Source organism: Achroia grisella, unplaced genomic scaffold (assembly GCF_030625045.1).
Source record: "Achroia grisella isolate CSIRO2021 unplaced genomic scaffold, CSIRO_AGI_Agris_v1 utg660, whole genome shotgun sequence".
Classification (NCBI taxonomy): domain Eukaryota; kingdom Metazoa; phylum Arthropoda; class Insecta; order Lepidoptera; family Pyralidae; genus Achroia; species Achroia grisella.
This window is the reverse complement of record NW_026712984.1, coordinates 3,847,144-3,867,455: the sequence shown is the minus strand read 5'-3', so window position 1 is coordinate 3,867,455 and position 20,312 is coordinate 3,847,144. Positions and strand designations below refer to the sequence as shown.

At 32.5% G+C, this 20,312-nt stretch overlaps 1 protein-coding gene across 3 annotated transcripts; it reads left to right on the top strand.

The window, feature by feature from the left end:
* The first annotated feature begins 1,007 nt into the window (after positions 1-1,007).
* LOC131849716 (protein DEK) lies at positions 1,008-19,071 on the top strand. Of its 3 annotated transcripts, XR_009357804.1 has the most exons (17): positions 1,008-1,116; positions 3,198-3,357; positions 7,611-7,711; positions 8,445-8,546; positions 8,999-9,114; positions 9,534-9,663; positions 10,026-10,154; positions 11,223-11,385; positions 11,710-11,874; positions 12,132-12,217; positions 12,578-12,742; positions 13,351-13,464; positions 14,029-14,152; positions 14,389-14,558; positions 14,955-15,107; positions 15,305-15,466; positions 16,795-19,071. XR_009357804.1 is itself a non-coding variant. In XM_059199831.1 (16 exons), exons 1-16 carry the CDS (start codon positions 1,075-1,077, stop codon positions 16,807-16,809), a joined length of 1,845 nt encoding a protein of 614 aa, XP_059055814.1. In that variant the 5' UTR covers positions 1,008-1,074; the 3' UTR covers positions 16,810-19,071. The 3 variants fall into 3 exon arrangements, 2 of the variants coding, with proteins under 2 accessions (XP_059055814.1, XP_059055813.1); XM_059199831.1 differs by lacking the exon at positions 15,305-15,466 and having other exon boundaries at positions 3,198-3,267; XM_059199830.1 differs by lacking the exon at positions 15,305-15,466.
* Positions 19,072-20,312: the final 1,241 nt, after the last annotated feature.

Below are 20,312 nucleotides of genomic sequence, written 5' to 3'. Positions count from 1 at the left end.
AATAGAGTGTTTTTTCGAAAATATGTAGATTGCTTTTTTTTATATTGTACCTCACCTACGTATCATAAGAGGTAGAGTATGTGGGAAGAAAGTTAAAAATGGAAATATTTAATCAAGCAAATTGTATATCGACTTATTTATTAAATAAAAATATTCTCACGGCAAATCAATAGGAATCGATTACAAAAAAAAAATTAAATGTTGTCTATGCTCAGAATTGCGTTTTGTTGATTCAAATCATTCTTTTAAAATAGCTTCAATATATTATGTTCCCTAGTGACTATAAAATATATAGATCTATAGAAAAGTATTTATTTTTCTTTAGTTTTTATACTTGATTGAAATTGACAGATTGGAGACTATGAATGACAAATTTAGCCCTGGAACATTTGCAACTGCAATTTTCATGTTATAGATTTATGTATATATTTTACGCTCAAATATGAAATAATGTTCAATCAATTTAATATAAACTATTACTACATTTGAGTTGCATACTCAATTGAAGCTGAAATAAAAATAAATCGCTCTAAGCTTTGTACAAAATTCTATGAAGTTTACCAAAACCAAGATATTTTTCCATGGGTATTTTAACCGAAAATTGTTTACCGTTTGCAAACTAAGTTTACAATTCCAAAAATGAAATGGTTCATACATAATTACAATTTTATACATTGATATTGAGAATTATTGATTTCTATAATCGTGAATTGTTAGTAAAAGCGATTATATTTGAATTCAATAGTTAAAAATATTTGATAAAACATATTTCAATTCTTCTATGTATTTTTAAGCCCTCTATTTGACCTTATGTATATCCCTTTTAATATAAATAAAAACCCAATGTCTTTGAAATCGATGTAGGATGATAAAAATACTATAAGAATTATTTACAATAAGTAAAAAATTGCTTCTTTCCTAACATGAATACTATTACTCGTCTTTTCTTACCTACAATGTTTAGAGAAACGAAACGCAGTTTTTTTTTTTTACTTATGTTATGGGTGCGTGCATTTGTGTTGTCCGGTGTTTGAAGACGCTTTGGAATTCGCTTTCAATTTCTTTGTAGGAAAAATGTCGGGTGATACCGATAAAGCGAAAATCAGTGACAATCAGGTATAGTTGTGAAATATGTATTTGTTTTAATTTTCCTTATAGTGGTGTGTGTCTAATAGGAACATTTATAGTGGTGAAGTGGTATTAATTCCGTGGTTATATCACTAATGTTTGCCTGCGTCGCAACATGGCTGACAGAACGTTTGCTTCCCGCTAAACGCGGGAACTACGCCACCGAGGGATGTTTTATAAGTCAATATTTTGCAATAAAAACTGTGAATGCCATTATGATCAGTTATCGAAACTGATTCTAACCACATATATTTCTCGAATTCGCATATTTTACCACCCCCGCCCCTTTGCATTTAGATGCAGGGCCTTTGTTAATGTGCACGATATATATATGACATTGATAGGAAATCCGCATGACCTTGATATTTGGTTTCTTGCGATTATTCAATTTTAGAATCAGCGTGATATGATGTTTATTCCATTGCCGCCGCGTCGCATCTCATTACTCGCTCTCGAAACGCGGCCGGCGATGTAAATAAAACATATCCTTTGGGGGCCTTCATTACCTACTATGTTTGTTTTTTCGCTAATGATTTTTTGCTTTATAATTGTTTATATATTCATAATATTTTGATTGAATAAGAATAATAAATTAAAAAGAGAATTCAAGTTTATATATATACTTATTACAATGATTTTGCTATAGGTAAGCATAATGTGTTATATGTAGGTATATAGTCAAGTCTGAGCTGAGTCTTCACTATATAGGTATGTAGTTGCTATGTATTCAGGTGTATACAATATGACGATATAGAGTAAAGACAAGGAATTACAGCTCTTATGTATATCGTTCCAAGGTTAACTATCGTATGGCGGAAGTACGAAACCGAACATTGACGCTAAAAGCATAGAGCAATGATCAGCAATGAAGTTTGACAATTCTAGTCTTACTACTGGTTTTGCATTATGTACCTTATTATAATTGTCAATGGACATAATATAATATAAAAGTATTGGAATATTATCAGTTATGAATGTTCTCTTATTGGTATTTCAATTAATATTAATTGTTTTCCAAGAATATGCTATACTTGCAAATAATTTGAGAAACAAATCTAATCACAATAAGTGTTGTTGTCTATGAACCTTAAATAATTACACACTTAGGCAGTACACTTAATAAGGAGTATTGATTAAATATTACATTTTCTAACACTTTCTCTGTAAAAGTGCTTACTATAAAATTGAAGAGTTTGTAAAAATTAACAATGTTTTAAGAAAAAAACTTAGATTCACATCTGAATATTATATGATTGCACTAGGAATTAGTGCATAGCAGTTTTTATGTTCATTGTCACATGGCTCTTGTTTTTGTGTAATTTAATATAAAATTTATTCAAAAGAACAACATACAAGTTTCTCACTCCTTGTGATGAGTGTGTTCCAAATGAGAGGTAGAATAAAGTAATATAATTACTCAAAAGTGCTTGTATTTAGTTTATTTGAATTAAGATTATTACTATATAGGCAATACAATATATTTTTACCTGTTGTGATATATCTTAATAAATAAATAATTACTTGTAGTTAGTTTTTACCTATAGTAAGGTATACCTCTAATCAGTATTATAGAAACTAAAAGTCAGAATAGTTACCACTGTTGATATTGGTTTAGTTTCACTTTCCCAAAATTAAAACTGAAATCTAAATATAAATATAAACTTTGAATACTAAATTGATCCCATAAATGTAAAGTTTGTTATGAAAAATAATTCTAAATTTATTTCCAATTTTATTATTTGCTACTTTGGAAAATCTTCATTTTAATTAATACAACAGGTTTATGTCTCAGTATAACACTCTTTATAATTATTGCTTGGTCATACCTCTTACCTTAGTTGAAATTCAACCCTATTATAAATACAATAATATCTTTGACCCAGCAACAATAGTTAGTGTTAAAATTTTTTCCTATCTTAATGTATTTTTATAAAAATATATTAACATTATGTGCTCTTTCTCTATATGAACTATAAGTGTATAAAATTTCATACTCTTACTGCACAATTTACATAAAAAGGGGTACAAAGTTTTTGCTTCATATATTAATATAGTGATTTTTTAATTAGGATGAAGACAAGAAGTCTGCAACTGGTGACGGTCAAACAACAGAAGACGAGTCCTCACAAGACTCAAAGGGTGAGTCTCTGCAACAGCCAGAGGCCCAAGGTAACACCGATGTAGATCAACCAAATACAAAAGATGAAGACACCCAACCAGATGCAGAAGGTCAGGGAGTAAACATACTCACCATGTGGTCACTCCAGTGTTCATCTACATCGCTACTAACCTTGTGGGGCTATATTTGTAACAATATTTGCACATTTCAATACTTGTTGTTGATGATAAAGAAATAAAAACTAAATGACATTTTTAGACGTTTTGTGTTTTCATTAAGATTTTAAACTCATTAAAATGTTTATGTCGTCAGCAACAATTTAGTATTGAGGTGTGTAAAATGTCATTTGTGTATTTGTCAACATCCATCATCATGATTATTGTTCCACTATATTACTGTCTGATTAATTAAGGTAAGTGATTTTAGAATTTATTTTAATTGGGTTGGAAACAGCTCTTATTAAGAGCTGTTTCCCGAGAAATTATCTGCTTATTTTTGCATAAAAAAAATACACTTGAATTAAGAACCTCCTCCATTTTTTAAGTTGGTTAAAAAAAGGTTGAAATGGTCGCGCTATTGAAATAAAAAAATATATCGTGCAGAACAATGGTATAAGGGTCACAACCGCTTGAAAAGCAGGACGGACGTTTAATTGTAATTTAAAAATATACAGCTTCCCGCCAAAATCGTGACGTGGACACGCTACTCGTCAAACATTAAAATTCAAGGAAGAGGATTGTATGCAATGTCAGGTTGATGTCAACTCAGTTCCCCCTTGAAACCATCATGATAAATTCCTAGTGCATTTGCCACGATGAGCTAACTGATCTGACCTCACGCTTATCTTATCATTCTCCACTGAAGCCCCGCAAACATAAACCATGAGAGCAGGCTCCCGCCTGCTGCACCATTACATTATCAGCTATTAAAAAAAACATTAAGGTCAGCCGTTTAGTTGTGAAAATAACAAACAAACAGACAGATACATTTTCGCATTTATATTGTTCGTATAGCTAAATGTATGTACATATATGTATTAATAGATTGTAAAGAATAGATAAAATAAACATTATTATTAAGAATGATTCTGCAATTTGTATCTTAATATATCTATCTAAATATGTATGCAAGTATAATAAAAATAATTCAGCGGTAACTACACAGAAAGGAGGGTCAATAAATGAATCGTTAAAGTCAGGGTTCCGACTTCGCCGTATAAAAAAATAAAAGAATGAACCGTCTTTCTATGTCATCCCAATTGGACTTACGAGTTTTGACTTAAAAACATCTGCTAATGAAAAAAGTGATTAGAACTTTTTATTTCTATCTTGATGTGACCTATGGCATTGATAATCTTGTATCAACTTTTAAGAAGAAGAAAGTTACAAACCTTATTAAATTTTTAAGCTTTAAAATTTCTGGACTTGATTTCAAAACACCTGGCAACGTCAGTCACTTTGACTATGTACTTCAATTTTTTTCATTTTACATTGGGGTTGCTTCAAATGTCTAAAACTATTGTAAACTTTAAATCGATAACACGTATACGGGCGGAATGTAAAAATCGCACCTTAAAAGTACTTGTAGGTATCTACTAATACGCAAAAGTACCTATACGAAAGTTCTATATACGCTTACGGTTGAAAGGAACGTAATCCATGACAAACGTTACTTATTTTTCTATACTTTTCAAAGATCATCTATCATTTATAAAATAATAGAATTTACTAAAAAGTTATAAAAAAAATGTTCAAATCCAGCCGTCTAGGCCTGTTTGTATGGATAGTCAATGCTTGTGTGATTGTGTTATATAATTGATATATTTACATCAACGGACATCGTCGTAGGCACACTAACACATATCAAACTAGTAATTTAATCAGTCACGGTTTATCAAGTCAAGTTTATCAAAAATCTTAAAGCCAACGTGGTGATAAAACATTAATTAAATTATCAAAATTGTGTCATAATAGTATTATGCAACTATCAACATTAATATATTATATTCCTATTTATTATGGAACTTTAGTTATTACTAATGATATTTTTTTAGAATATATTTCAGACTACTTATATACTTACTATTATAAACTTAATATATTGAAATTGATTCTATGGTTACGGCACTGACGATGGCAATCTGCCACGGCAGCGCCGATACACCACCCTCTTCGACCAGTAGTCCTTCTTGATGTTGGTGGGTAACATGTTGGTTAGGACACGGACCACAAACGTATTGAAACTCGCGTTGTGACTCGACTCTAGTTGCGTCTCCCTCAAAGTCAGTTACTCTATAATGGAATGATGTACCCGCCAGCGTTAACGCTATGCGCTGGCACCAGTGGAGCATGATAAGATGAGTATGAGGTCGGCTCAGTTAGCCTATCGTGGTATTTAACATGATGGTTTCCAGGGGAGCCCCTGACAGAAGGTCACCCTGACAATGGTACATTGATAGCATTGAGGTTAATAATCCACATTACTAACAATACCCTACCCCCACTACTAATGATATTATTCATTCATAAAATCATTTATTTCTAAACAAAGAGCTGCGCCTTTGTCGATATAGCAATTCCCATTTATTACAACTCGCGTAATTATTTTTAAATGTTTATATGAACACTACTCGAAAGTTTTCTTTAAACTTATTATAACAGTATCTTGGTAACAGTACCCAACTCTTATCTTCATGTATTATATCACTTGCCCCTGACTTGGAATACCTGTAATTTATAGATCGCCATCTATTGACGATGACAACCACATGAAAAGCATCTATACAATGCTCTCTATTATATGAGTAACTAGCTGTGCCCGCGACTTCGTCCGCGTGGAATTTACCTTTATTTTTCTAAAATAAAAGTCCGCGGACTGAGAAAAATGCCCCTAAATAAATTAAAAATCGATTATATTACTGGTTGCTGGACAAATGACATCAAAGAATATTTATCTGATGATTGTTGACTTTTTTTTTATTACTATATAATTAGAATGGTACATAAGACATTAATTTTAAATTATAATATTATAAATTATTCCATTTTAATATACAAAATTTGCATGCCCGTAAATTGGGGCAATTAACACTTGCCAATAATATTATTACCTGGACATATTATAATATCTAACTGTATAATACGCAAATAAATAAATTTCATTTCATTTCATTTCAATTTCATCAGCTACCTGCCAATAAAAGTCTCGTCAAAATCCGTCCAACCATTTTAGAGATTAGCCGGAACAAACAGACAGATAAAAATTGTAAAAAATGTTGTTTCGGTGTATGTATTGTATTTATATTCATATGCATGTAGTAAAATACAGTTATTTCAATATTACAAACAGACACTCCAATTTTATTTATTTGTATAGATTAAAAATATTGATTGTGGCGTAGTGAAAATTAAATTTCATAGAACTTAAATCTCCCGAGGATTGTTACCTCCGGAGTTGATGCCGAGCCAAAAGGGCTCGCTTCGAGGCTCCAACCGTTATGCTCTCTTTTACGTGAACTTGACTCTGTTGGACGTATTGAAAATTTTCACAAAATTGATCATTGTTCCTCCCTGTTCTCACTTAAGTACCTGTCTTAACATTTTTTGTCTATATGTTGGTTCATATTTAACAATATATTATACGAAATTTTCATCCTATTTCCTCTAGCAGTTTTTACGTGAAATCTTAACACTAACAGACAGTTTTCGCCTCGTCACGATTTTATTATCCATAAAGATACAGAGAAGATAAAGATAAACAGAAATGACAATCGTATTATACCTCTCTTTGGCTGAATCATAATTTTGTAAAAGAATATGTATTTATTTATTTGTACTTTACGTCAATGATTATAGACAAAATATTTTAACAGCAATCCCTGCACTAAGCTCAAGGCTTGTGTCGCAGGACTCAGAAATTTTTATGTAAGAGACTTCAAACAGGCTCCACATCAACTAGGTATATAATTAACCAATATGACATCGGAAAGTAATTTACAAGAATAATAAAAAAAGATAATGTGTGTATGTGTGTGTGAACAGAAGGAAGTTTTTAGGTGTGTGCTTTTATATAGAAACTTCAACTACAGTTAGAATATACTTTAAGTGACGTTCATCGACGACAACTTATTGTAGCGGATCCATCGCAATGGTGCCCTTCATAACCTTTCCACCACAAACACGTAGCTACGGTTTTACATCCTTACTATATCGAATTTAAATCGAAACTCACACCCGCACGTTTGCATGCACGATGCACTGACTTACTTTTACAAGACCAAAGATAGGTATTATAATTATTTTATTTTACTCACAGATTAAATAGTACTATTATATTATCTAACAATGCGCTTCTCTATACCCAGGGGACTCAAAGTCGGCAACTGCTAACGGTAAGGACGACGCAGGGGCCGACGAATCCAAGGACGACAAACGGGATGTAAAAGCAGATGGTGACTCTAAAAAGGTTTGTCTATTATATACAAATAAATTATCATTCTCTTAATTTCTGACACAATTGTATAATTGGCATAGAATAAATAAATATATGCAATTAGTGATATACAAATGTTTTCTTTTTTCGATTTTACATAAATCGAAAGTGGAATGCCAAAACAGTTGATGGTCTACTTTATTATGTACTTCACCGACATCACATCTTTTGATATCTATAAAATATTACTGTGCGAAAAACTTAACGAAATTACATTATGACGAAAAACTCAATGATACTACTGGTGACAAATTTTAAGTAATAGTATATTTAATAGTATAGTTAAGTAATATTTATTATGTGTTTTTGTTTCATATTAAAATCCAATATTTATGTAAATTAGGCTGAATACCGAATAGAACATGAATATTCGTGGCATCTCTAGTATAAGATACTTAACTATTGTGTAGTGTAGACTTAGGCGTGCCAATCTATGTTATTTTTTAATGCGTGATAATGGAATGGCTCACCCGTCTACGCTAACGGTTTATGCTGACGAGACACCAATGGAGGATATTAAGATGAGCATAAGGTCAAGTCATTTGCTCCATCTTGGCAAATTCACCAGGAATTTGACGTGGTGGTTTCCAGGAGAACTGTGTGGAGATCAATCTGATATGGTATATTAGTCTACAACCAACAATTTCCTTTCCCTCAGCTCTACTTTGTATGTATGTATATCTATTAAACAGTGTGTATGTATTAGGAGGAAAATGGTGAAACACACGATGACGACGATAAGGATGATGTGAAGGAGAACGACAAAGGAGCAAAAAAATTGACCGCAAAGAAGAAGCCTAAGAAAGAGGTAAAACTTTTATTTTTTTTATATTAACATATTTATATTAAAAAATATATGTTTTACTAAAATTACTTCTCGACTACGTAATGACAAAATTGCTGTATATTATAAAAAATTCTGTAATAGTATGATATTCAATGTAATGGCAGACAAGCTGATGGCCGAAAGGTGGTGAGTGGTAACCCTCATTTTTGCATATGAACATGTTATCATGTAACGCCGTTATTGTTCTGAAGGACTAAAATGGAGGTCATGCCTCCAAATCCTGTAATTTCATTGACATATCTATCCCTTCAACCGAAACGCGTCTTACAAAATAGACAGGTATCCACCCAGAAGATTTAATATAAAGTCTACCTTGGTAATAGGCAGTATTAAAAAAAATTACATTTTAAAATAGTATTATTTAAAACAAAAGGTTCTTGTCTGATTTAAATTATTGAAAATGGATAAATTAGGATACTGAGGAGGAGGAAGAAGAGGATGAGGAAGAAGACGAAGAGGAGGAGGAAGGAGAGGAGGGGGACGAGGAAGACGATGCGGAGGATGACAAGAAATCAAAGCCTAAAGATAAGTAAGTAGTCTAGTAGTCCAACAATTTACAGTTTTGTAATTGAAAGTACTATTAAAAAGTGTCTAAAGCAAGGTTAGGAATACTTTAGTAAGTATATTGACATAATTTGTAACATTTAAAAATTTACATAACACATTGTTTATATAAATAATGGATTATATGCGTAATCAATAATCGATTCTAACAATTTAGGTTTACTATTTTATATGTGTGAATGTGAGACTCAAATACATTTTTACAATATGAATATGTGCATTCTCTTACATTAAGTTCTTACAATTGTCCTTTTTAATATCCAACCTTTATAAGTGCAGGCTTGAATTGACATAATATGTATGATGTATTATTAAAATATCCATTGTTTTATCACTACTGTTAATTAAAAAAATGGTAATACTAAATTTATTTTTATTGTTTAGAGTGAAAAAACCAGCAAAGAAAGCTAAGGATGAGGACGAGGAAGGCGACGAAGAAGGAGACGAGGAGGGCGAAGAAGAAGAGGAGGAAGAGGAGGAGGAGGAGGCGCCCAAACCAAAACCCAAAAAAGAGGTACTTATTAGAAATAGATATAATCTCTATATCATTGAACTTAATATAAGGACTTTTGAATAGTCATATTTTTTTTATTTCGGATGTTGTATGTAGACTCATTACACCGACCTCAGTAGACCGAGCAAGAAACTTGTGTGTTGCTCTTTTAAATAAATGTTATTCTAAGTCACACACTCACAAGCATTAGGCATGCGACAATCAACATAGAAGCCGCTACACACTCAATATTTGTGCAATCATATAGTATTGTCAGCGCTATGAATTTTAAGTAAGATTTTGTGGGACAGTTTTTATTTGTTATTACAGTTATTTAAAAAAGAATTACTATCAATGTATTGACCATATTATATTCTACACAGCCACAAGAACCTCCCGTCCCCCTCCCAGCCGGCAAGGGCATCCCCCTCGGTCACATTAGCAATGTGGAAGTCTCACTGTCACGGTTCAAGACTCAGGATCAGAAATTATTGCACCAGTATTTGTATGGCGTAAGTATTACCTATAATTGTTTCGTTATGTCCATACTAATATTATAATAGCAAGTGTGTCTGTTTGTGTTGTAATAGTAAAACTCTGTCTGATTTCATATGCATCTTAATGAAATTTATTTATAGATGAATTGTATTCTGAGGAGCAATATAGGCTATTTTTTATATTAAATCTTTTTTAAAAAAGGAATTTGCAATTAAGAGTTACCATAAAAATAATTGGAACATGGCTACTGAAACCTTAAAACGATGATGAGGGCGTCGTTTGAACCTGACTATTCTACTAGTACTACTATTCTCATATACTGTTCATTGTATATAAGGAATGTCGCCACTTAGAACCAGGTGTGTCATAGTAGCTTATTGCCATTCCAGGCACATAAAAATAGTCTGTCCTTAAGACTACACGACAGAAATGAACTTAGATTGACTTTTTAAAAGTTGTATATGTGGGATATCTATCTAATTCAGTTGCCGAGGAACTTTCTTTCTAATAGCTTGTGTGAGATAAATGGTTTACTCTTGCTGGTCACCAGTGGAGGATAATGAAATGAGTTAGAGGTCAGGTCTGTTAGCCCATTGTGACAAATTCACCAGGAACTTGTCATGATAGTTTCTAGGGGGAACAGTTTTTTTTATGGAAGATAATGCTCACCTGCGAACTTGTCATGATAGTTTCTTAGCCCATCGTGACAAATTCACCAGGGGGAACAGTTTAGAGCTCAATCTGACATGGTACATTGCTAGCAATGGATTCATTAGTCCATATTAGTCTTATTACCCTCTATAGATGATGGAAACGTCTTATGAGGTGGCTGATCAGCTTGACCATTTCAATTATTTTGAACATAAATTTCATAAGTATCAAGGCGAGGATAGGACAACCATGAGCCGTAGTCGTCGTTGACTACATCTTTCTCACTCATGGTATTGTCGAGAATAGCGTCGCCTGACCTTTACGATAATTTTGCTGTGCTGTAGTCAAACGACTCTTAGTACATGAGAGCCATTACTAACTGTCCTCTCCTCCCACTAATTCTAAATACTAAACTGTGGGCTTTGTTACAGCAATTATGTTTAGATCGTAATGTGAAACGTAATATCAAGAAATTCAAAGGCTACGAATGGGCAATCGGCTCGACGGAGTACAAAGCGAAGCTGGACGAGACCACCAAGATGGAGATGAAGCAACTGCGCACCATGTGCGAGATGCTCGACCTTGATAAGAAAGGTAGTTATTAAATTTCCTAGCATACTTTCATTTATTTTATTTATTAATGCATGTAAATTTTGAATAATTCATTGATAATGTTCTAAAATCTCAGTGTAGTTTTTAATAACCCTTGTACAATTAAATTAAATTGGACTGTTCAATTGTTAAATTGGTCTTTTCCTGATGTGGTACGAACATTCTACGGGCAATAGTTCATGAGTCCACATTAGTAACAGCCCATTTCCCCTATTTTTAGACCTTTAAAATACAATACATGTTATATGAAAACAATTTCTCACTAAAGGCAAATACTGATCTGTTTTTTGTGGTTGCACGCATCAGGTGGGGCCAGCGAGTTAGCGGGGCGAATAGTAGCATTCCTGCAACAGCCGGCCGCCAACTCTCCGCACGCTCGCGGCGTGGCCCGCCCGCCGCCCGCCGCCGCCCCCGCCTCCACACCCGGCGGTCGCCCGAGACGATCCGCCGCTGTCAAGGTGCACAATAGAGGTGCGTATTTATCACTTTATTTTTAATTTTAAGTACTTGGAAGCAAAGTCATACTTGTGAATTAATTACCTTGTTTTAGATGCTTTAAATACAGTTTATATACAGATGTTTATTTCTGCATATTATAGAGATTTACTCAGTGTTTTGTACATCTATGAAATGTATTGATATTTGAAAAAAAACATGTTTTATGTGAGTTTATCACAGTTAACTAGGTTACTATATTGTCCTGTAATAAATGATCATTGAATGTTTAGGTTACTCGGATGAGGAGTATGAAACTGATCCAGAAACAAAAGTCAAAGGTCCAAAACCACTAAAGGATGGATCAGAAGACTCAGATGTAAGTGTACCAAATTATTCAAATGAACAATTCACACAGCATTATCTACTCACAAGCGAAGCTTGTGTTATAGATACTAAACAACTGATACAGTACTTGGATACTTCCTTTCATGCAAAAATATGCACATATTATACACAGAATACAAATGTTTGTACCATGCGAGGAATTGAACCCAAGACTTTTGTAAGTATTTTGTTATGTACATATAATGCATTTTGCAAACATGAATTTATCTGTGTGCAAGTGCTATGTTTAAATGGCAGAAAATTCCAATATATATAGATATATTTGTGCTTTAAAATGTTATTAAACTACATTGTCTGAGCCAAATTAAATGTAATAATAATCTATGCCTAGGGTTCATTCAACCCCAGCGGTTCGGAAGAGGGTGACTCCGATTTCGATCCAGAAGCGGGAGAGAGTGCGAGTGGAGTCGGGCGCAAGCGTAAGAGTAGCGGACGCCGCCGGTCTTCTGGCAAACCTGGCAAGCGCGGACGCAAACCCAAGGGCAAGAAGGGCAAGGTATTATTAATTTACAATCGAGATTTTATATTTTTAATAAGCTACTCCGTAGACTTTTTAAGATGTCAGATTACTTTGTACAGAAGAATTAACACATCCATTGTGTGTGAAGAATTTATTATTTATCCATTCAGTATATAATCATTTTATATAATATATATATGTATATGATATATCATATTTATATGGTAAATGGTACCCTTCCATGGAGAATAGAATAAAGAATAAATAAATAAATAAATATTTATGGTAAATGGTTTCCATGGAGAATAGACGCATAAAAAACAAGAGGTGACATGTGCGGGTTGCCGACCCTAAAAAACCTATGTATTAAAGTTTCTTGCTTTCACTCAATGCCTTGATCTCTCGAGGAATCCTTGAACTTGGTTTACACCTCAATCTGATGTTGCACTGGAGGAAATCGTCTGAAATCGCAGTGTGTAAATATTTAAGACTTCAAGGTTTTTGGAATGAATTTCCTGTCGATGACAAGCGATGCGATGTTAGAAGGTAGCTGTAGACCTAATGTGAAACAAATTTTCAGAATACATTCCCTTATATAATACGTAAACCAATAACAATGTGAACAAATATTTTAATACATACAGGTATCAGCTGTTAAAGGCCGCGGAAGACGACCCAAATCAGAGAGTGATGAAGAAAGTGAAAAGTCAGAGAGTGAGAGCGAACAGGAATCTGGAAGCGAAGGAGAAGAATCTGACGTAAGTTCAAACAAGTCTATTACTTTTACATGTGATTAATATTACCAGGTATTACTCGAGATCGGGTGCTGTTTGTTCGGGTTACGGCTACTGATTAAATTACAACCCTTTGATAAAATACAATATAATACGCTGGTGGTCACATTCTCCCTAATTGAATTTAAAATTGGATTTGTGCCTTTGTAATTCTACAAAATTTCTAATTCTACAAACTCGTTTGAAAGTAAAATATATGGATTTTTTTAAGTATAGCCTCTTATTATTAAGTTGCTATTATCAAAGACTATATAGAAAAATAATATAAAAGACGAACAGTATTAATCTCAAATTCACCACAGACTAACAGTAAACAAAAGAGTATGTGTATATGAGTATATATATGTGTGCGTGTGTCAAACACATGATAGTGTGTGTAATGATTTTTATGCATAATTTAGAAAATATATTATAATTCTGCACTTCAAGTGAGCGAAATTGCATACTTATCCATTGGCGCAATTTTCGTAAAAAGGTGTACAAAATTTTTGCTTCACGTATTAATATAGTAATTATAAATTTGTTTAGGAGCCGAAGTCGAAGCGAGGCCGGCCGCCGGTGGCGGCGAAGGGACGCAAGGGTGCAGTGGCATCCAAAGCCAGCGCCAACGCCAAGGCCACGCCGGTCAAGCGGAAAGCACCTACGCCGCCTGGTTAGTAACCACTTAATTTTTCCTTAAAATATAATAATAATAATATTATATATATTCCTGCATAATTTACACAGCGCCATCTAGTCCCAAGGTAAGTAGAGATTCTGTTATGGGTACTAGATGACTGATATAAATATAATACTTTTATACTTTATTTTGTTCACCACATCTCATTATAAAACCATGATTTTTACATAAACTTTTGATTTTCTTATTTATATTTGTTTGATATTCAGCAAAGAAAAAGCCAGCAGCGAAACCTGCCGGTCGACCAGCCAAAAAGGGTAAGAAAGCGTCATCAGAAGAGGAATCGGGCAGTGAAGAAGAGGAGGAGGATGGAAGCGAGGAGGAGAGTGGCGAGGAATCAGATTCACCTTCTGATAAGAAAGCAAAACGGCCGCCTACTGTAAGTGCTTTCTCTGGCAACATTAGTATTGAAAACAAACATACACATGGTATTTTTGACTGACAAAATGCTTACTCAAAAGTGCTTATATTAAATTAATTTGAATAATATTTTTCTATTTCTATTTTTGAGTAGTTAGTTCATACATCTTCTGCCCTACTAGCTACAGGTAGAACCATAGGGATACTAGTACATTTTATCGATTGATTGTAGTTAGTTTTGTTATATCAAAACATTAACTAAAAGGCGTTAAAAATAGGACGAAAGTTTATGCAGATGAAATATTGGGTAACACCTGTTTGTCGCTTAAATTATTTTTCAATTAATAAAATGGTAGTCATCAATTCAAACATAATTGTTTATTACGCGATGTGTAAATAATGTTTATGTTGTTAGGATGATGAAATAAAGAAATACGTGAAGCAAATCCTCGAGGGCGCTAACCTGGAACAGATCACAATGAAGACGGTGTGCAAGCAAGTGTACAGCCACTATCCGGACTTCGATCTCGCACACAAAAAGGACTTCATTAAGGCCACAGTCAAGTCGGTTAGTACCTCACTGTACAAAATATAATTTGAAAACTGCCTTGAAGAAACCTTTCTCTTATCAAGTATACGAGAATGTTTTCTTCATACTCAAGTGGTGCTGCTTTCTCTTATTCATAGTGTGACATGATGTTTTATGTTTTATAACATTTTATTTATTTGTTTTTATTTTTTATGTTTTGTTTTTCTTTGTTTCAGTGTATTTAAGATGTTAGGAGTTAAGGGTGGAGTGTAGATGTCTGCATAGTATACCTATAGTTTATATAAGGACATAGTTATATATTATTACAATAATAATATATTATGAAAAAGTAAATAACTGAAATGCAATGAATGGATAATACAACTTTTTATTTTAAGGTAGATTTTTATTTTTGTTTTTTATATATTTTTTTATTATATTTGTTTTATAATTTAGAAATAAAGCAGAGCATGTTTTTGTACAGTATTTCAAAGGATGTTAAGTATGTGGTAGGTAAAAGCACTGCCAGATCATATTAAGACAGAGGGAAAAATATGTGTATGTAATTTTGTTGTAACATAATATGCATTATACTATCGGGAACCTAAACGGCCTTATTACAAAAAGATAAACCTGGTTTAGTACTAGTAATAAACCATTCACCAATGTATTCCTTATTACAAAATAAAGTTTATCTCTAAATCGTGATTGGTCTATGGTCTAAAGTTAGACCTAAGTTTAACAGTGGTCTAAATGCAAAAATACAAACTCCATTTTAAAAATTCTATTGTAAGTTGTAGTTTTTGGAAAAATAGTTTAACTAAATTAAAAATATATTAACTAAAAATATTTAAAGCAAATTTTACGACAATAAAAATATATAAAAGACGTTATTTGTTATTTTTTCACTCATTTGACTTTGAAATAGTCACCATTCGAACGCTCCAATAAAAATATCTCGCCGTTCCTTTCCTCCGTATAGGACTCCTACTTGTAATTTAAAACTGATTTTCAGCCTAATAGTACATTAATAAATATTATATATTAATGAAATAGTTATAATGAAGACCTAGATAAATAGAAATAAATATATTTTTAGTTTATACATTTTTCTTTGAACTAATATTATTTTTGATCTTTTCAGTTTTCTGTTAAAATGGAACGTAATTGTATACAGACATGAGTGACTGATATGGAATACATAATGAACGATTTAACTGTATAATAATAGATCTGGATTCGTAATAATGTTATTTATTCCAAGTATTAACATTAGGAATGGTTTAAACCACGACCATTTAGACCACGTTTCGTCCGAGTTTTAACAGATTTTTTGTAATAAGACCGAAAGGCTCCTAAGCCCCCAAAACACAAATTAAGCGCAGGTGATGACCAGAATGAAAAATACAAGATATTTACTTTTATAATAATAATATTTCTATCACTTTTTTTTTATTAATATTTCTTTCTCAACACACTTGCTCGTGTGTATCACACTTTTATGCTTGAGTTTATTTAAAATCGAGGGTGTTGAAACACGTCGTACGATATACGTACATATTTAACACACTCGATTCTATTACGCCTTCAACTTCGGCTCGGGTTGAAATCCTGCCACGTGTGTTATAACCGTCATAACGCACTTATATGGCAATATACTATTGATTTACAAAATACGTCCATTAGTGTATTGTAATTTATCCTAATAAGCTAATGTTTATTTCAGCTCATATCATCGTGAGCAGTGACCAGTCGGCCGCAAAACATAAATAGTCAAGTAAGATACGCAACTTAAACATTTAGACTAATACCCGACGCCGCGTCTGTGGCTACTCATTTCTGTACCTTCAATTGTTATGCCAGTAATAGTTACCGGTAAGAATCACGAGTGTTGGTTGACTAAACAGCACAGATGAGATTTTGTATGAAATAAGGCTTCTGCACAAGTGCTCAAGATTACTACCGGAGACTATTGATCTACTGGATGAAAAAGCAGACATTGAAATACCTATTTAGTGTATTAAATAAGCATTGTGTTCAAGTATTATGTAAGCAGTTTTTAATCAAATTTAAACGTTGTTATGTTGTTAAACGGTTTTAAATTAAAAAACATATATACTGTTACATGTGTAATAGTTTTTTTCTAAGTTTAATAAAAGAATAACTTTCGATTTTAAAGTTGATAAAGAAAATTACGGCGACTTATGTAATGCTTGAATGCACCCCTTTCAATTATAATTAATCACAGACGTCACAATGAAGGATCTGAATTTTAATTCGGTTAGAGACATTTGACAATTTTGTACGTAGTCGGCCACGGCGCGGTTTGGACTATGTAATTTTATGTTGTAGGAATAATTCCCTCTAGTGTAAGTATAATCCGAGTTAAATAACTCTAGAGCTTGTAAGGAGTTTTATGTTCATTGTGCCTGTATCGGGGACTATAAAGTGATATGCTATCACGTTTCTTTATATTTTGTTGAGTTTGAAATGTAACCCGTGCGCTGAGTGCCTTTCTACCAAAACTATGAATTGTTATATATTTTTTAAACTTTTATTTTCATTTCTAGACAGACAGACAGTGTCGGGACCACATTTTGTTGACTTAGCATTCAGAGCACGGCTCACTTCGACGGCTCAAACTAAAGTACACGTTATTTTTTATGTAAATTTCCATTGTACAAAGTTCGGATGCATCCGTCGGTCGCGGTCGGCGTTTGTCGTAGATTGACGGAGATTGTTTTAAAAATTCGGAATGTAAGTTTATTTTTAATATGAACCTAGGTTGTAAAAGTGTTCTTTTAACGCCTGGCACTATCGCAAAATTAAGCTATTCATATTAAGATCGTGTAAGTGTATCTTAAGAGGTGTAAATAAATACACAGGACTTACAATGTTTGGGGCTATGTTCGTATTGGTTGCGCGAGACGTGTTTTAGTAAATACGGGAGATTACGTGCCAGTATCTTCCATATATTTTTATATTTTGGCGTGAAATTATCGCGGACAAGACAACGGTCAAGTTTTCGATGTTCCACATATAAGTTTAGGACTTGTCATGTAATGTGACATGTAATAATTTCGAAATATATTTTAATTTCTATACTTTTGTCGTTTCTCATAGAAATGATTTTTAATTTAATTAAATAATTATCGTATTAGTTTTATTGTGTTTGTCTTCAACGATATTGTAATGTTAGGTTTGTAATTGTTATTTTTCATTGAGAGGCAATTTATACAGATCTAGAATTGCAGTATAATATATGTAAGCGTTTTAATATTTGAAAACTTGCCGTCTGTTTTTCGCTAAAGTCCAACTTTAAATAAAGTACTAGTTGTTATGACTGGCATCAGATTATTTTCATTTCATAAAACTGATTGACAACGTATTTATAATATAGTGTAATAAGATTTGTTTAAAACACTTGGGAATTTACTTGTAATGAAATAATATTGAATAACCATATCAATATTTTTGTGGTCGTTTCTATTCTGTTTCTTACAATATACTTATAGTCTGGATCAGCATTGAGCCGTTTCATTTACGTTAGGTGCTTTTACAGCATTTCAATTTGTAATTTGTGGCCGAAATAGTCGCTAAGTCCGAGGTGGAGCTACACTAGGATAGTCGGATTGAGCGAGCCGAGACATGAACAATGCGTTGTTTAATACTGACGTTATTTTGTCTATATTCGATATTTCACTATTATGCAACGCATTAGAGGCACCCCTATTTAATATATAGGGCTGTCTATTTATAACGTTTTTTTATTTACGTTAATGTCCTAATACAATCTCTCGGTGCGCGCAATCCTTTTATTATAAGCTAGATATAATCAACATTAAATGTGTATTTGTGAATTTTTAACCTTATTTCGGTTGATGTTTCTTTATAAATGTGTAAATGGTTGAGATCAGTAGTGGCGTAGTGACACGGAGTGATAGAGTGACTGGTACCCTCTTTTACAATTGGAATATAGATAATAAAGTAAATAAAAGTTTGACATGTCTCTTTTATTTCCATACCTCCTCTTAATAGTTGTATGTATAATTACAGTATTATACAATGATACAAATTAATTTATACATCCTATTATATATTATACTTAAACGGTTATATTAAATATATTGTACATTATGAATGAGATTCAAAAGTTTATTGGACGGAATAGTAATTTCAGTTAGTTTTCAAATAGTCTATGAAATATAAGCTTAGCATTTTTAGCTAAGAAATACTGGTGGACAAATAAATGAGTTATCAATAATTTATTCATATTATTATGGTAAACTATAATGTACATTAATAATAATTGAGAATAATTACATTGTCAAATATATAGGATCACAAATATATTACAATCCAAAAATAAACAAGATCTGAATATTAATGTACCTATACTTATTCCTAAATTATACAAGATATTGGTATTCTTATTTACGATGTTAGCTTAGAAATTTATCTTTCTGCGCTTAAGTTAAAACTCCAATAATCTAAATATTTTATTATTATTTAGATTATTGGAGCTTTGCACGGTTGTTTACAATTGTATATAAAATATTATATAAACTCTTGGACCCGTGACCAGGACGTTTTTAACAGCGTCCAAATATTGAGAGATTTATAGCATAAATTCATATATAATATTCATATTTAGTTAATAGTTAATCGTTCTACATCTATAACTATAACAATCGACTTAGATGTTGTAATATGCATATATAATATAATATTGTATGTACTTACATCGCTTTTTTATTTACTTCCAAATATTTTCATTGAGATTATTACATTATACATATCGCATATTCAATTTATTAAAGTATTGAATATTTTGGAAGATCACTTGAAAAATTGAATTCATCTTTTAGAGAAGACTAGAAGATATTGTGAAGCCTTTACCTATAATAAAACAGCGTCAACTGATTATATTATTGATTCATTCTAGAGGCTGCATATATCAACAGACAAGTATGTTGTCTAGTTCAAACTTAGGCGGGATCAATAAAGATAGAAAGATCAGGAAAGAGCGCCCTAGATTATAAATTTTAACTAGTTCTAATAGTAGTAAAACATTGATGTAGTTCGCGTTACTGCATGTCTGATAGAGGTTACTACATACATGGAGTTGGCGTTTCTCTACTTCAACTTGTTTAAAAGTTCGGTGTGAGCGCCTTTTAACCTCGCGCTTCTAGGCACTTGCCTGGTTTGCCTTAGGGAATTATTTATTTTGCCACCGGCTCCATT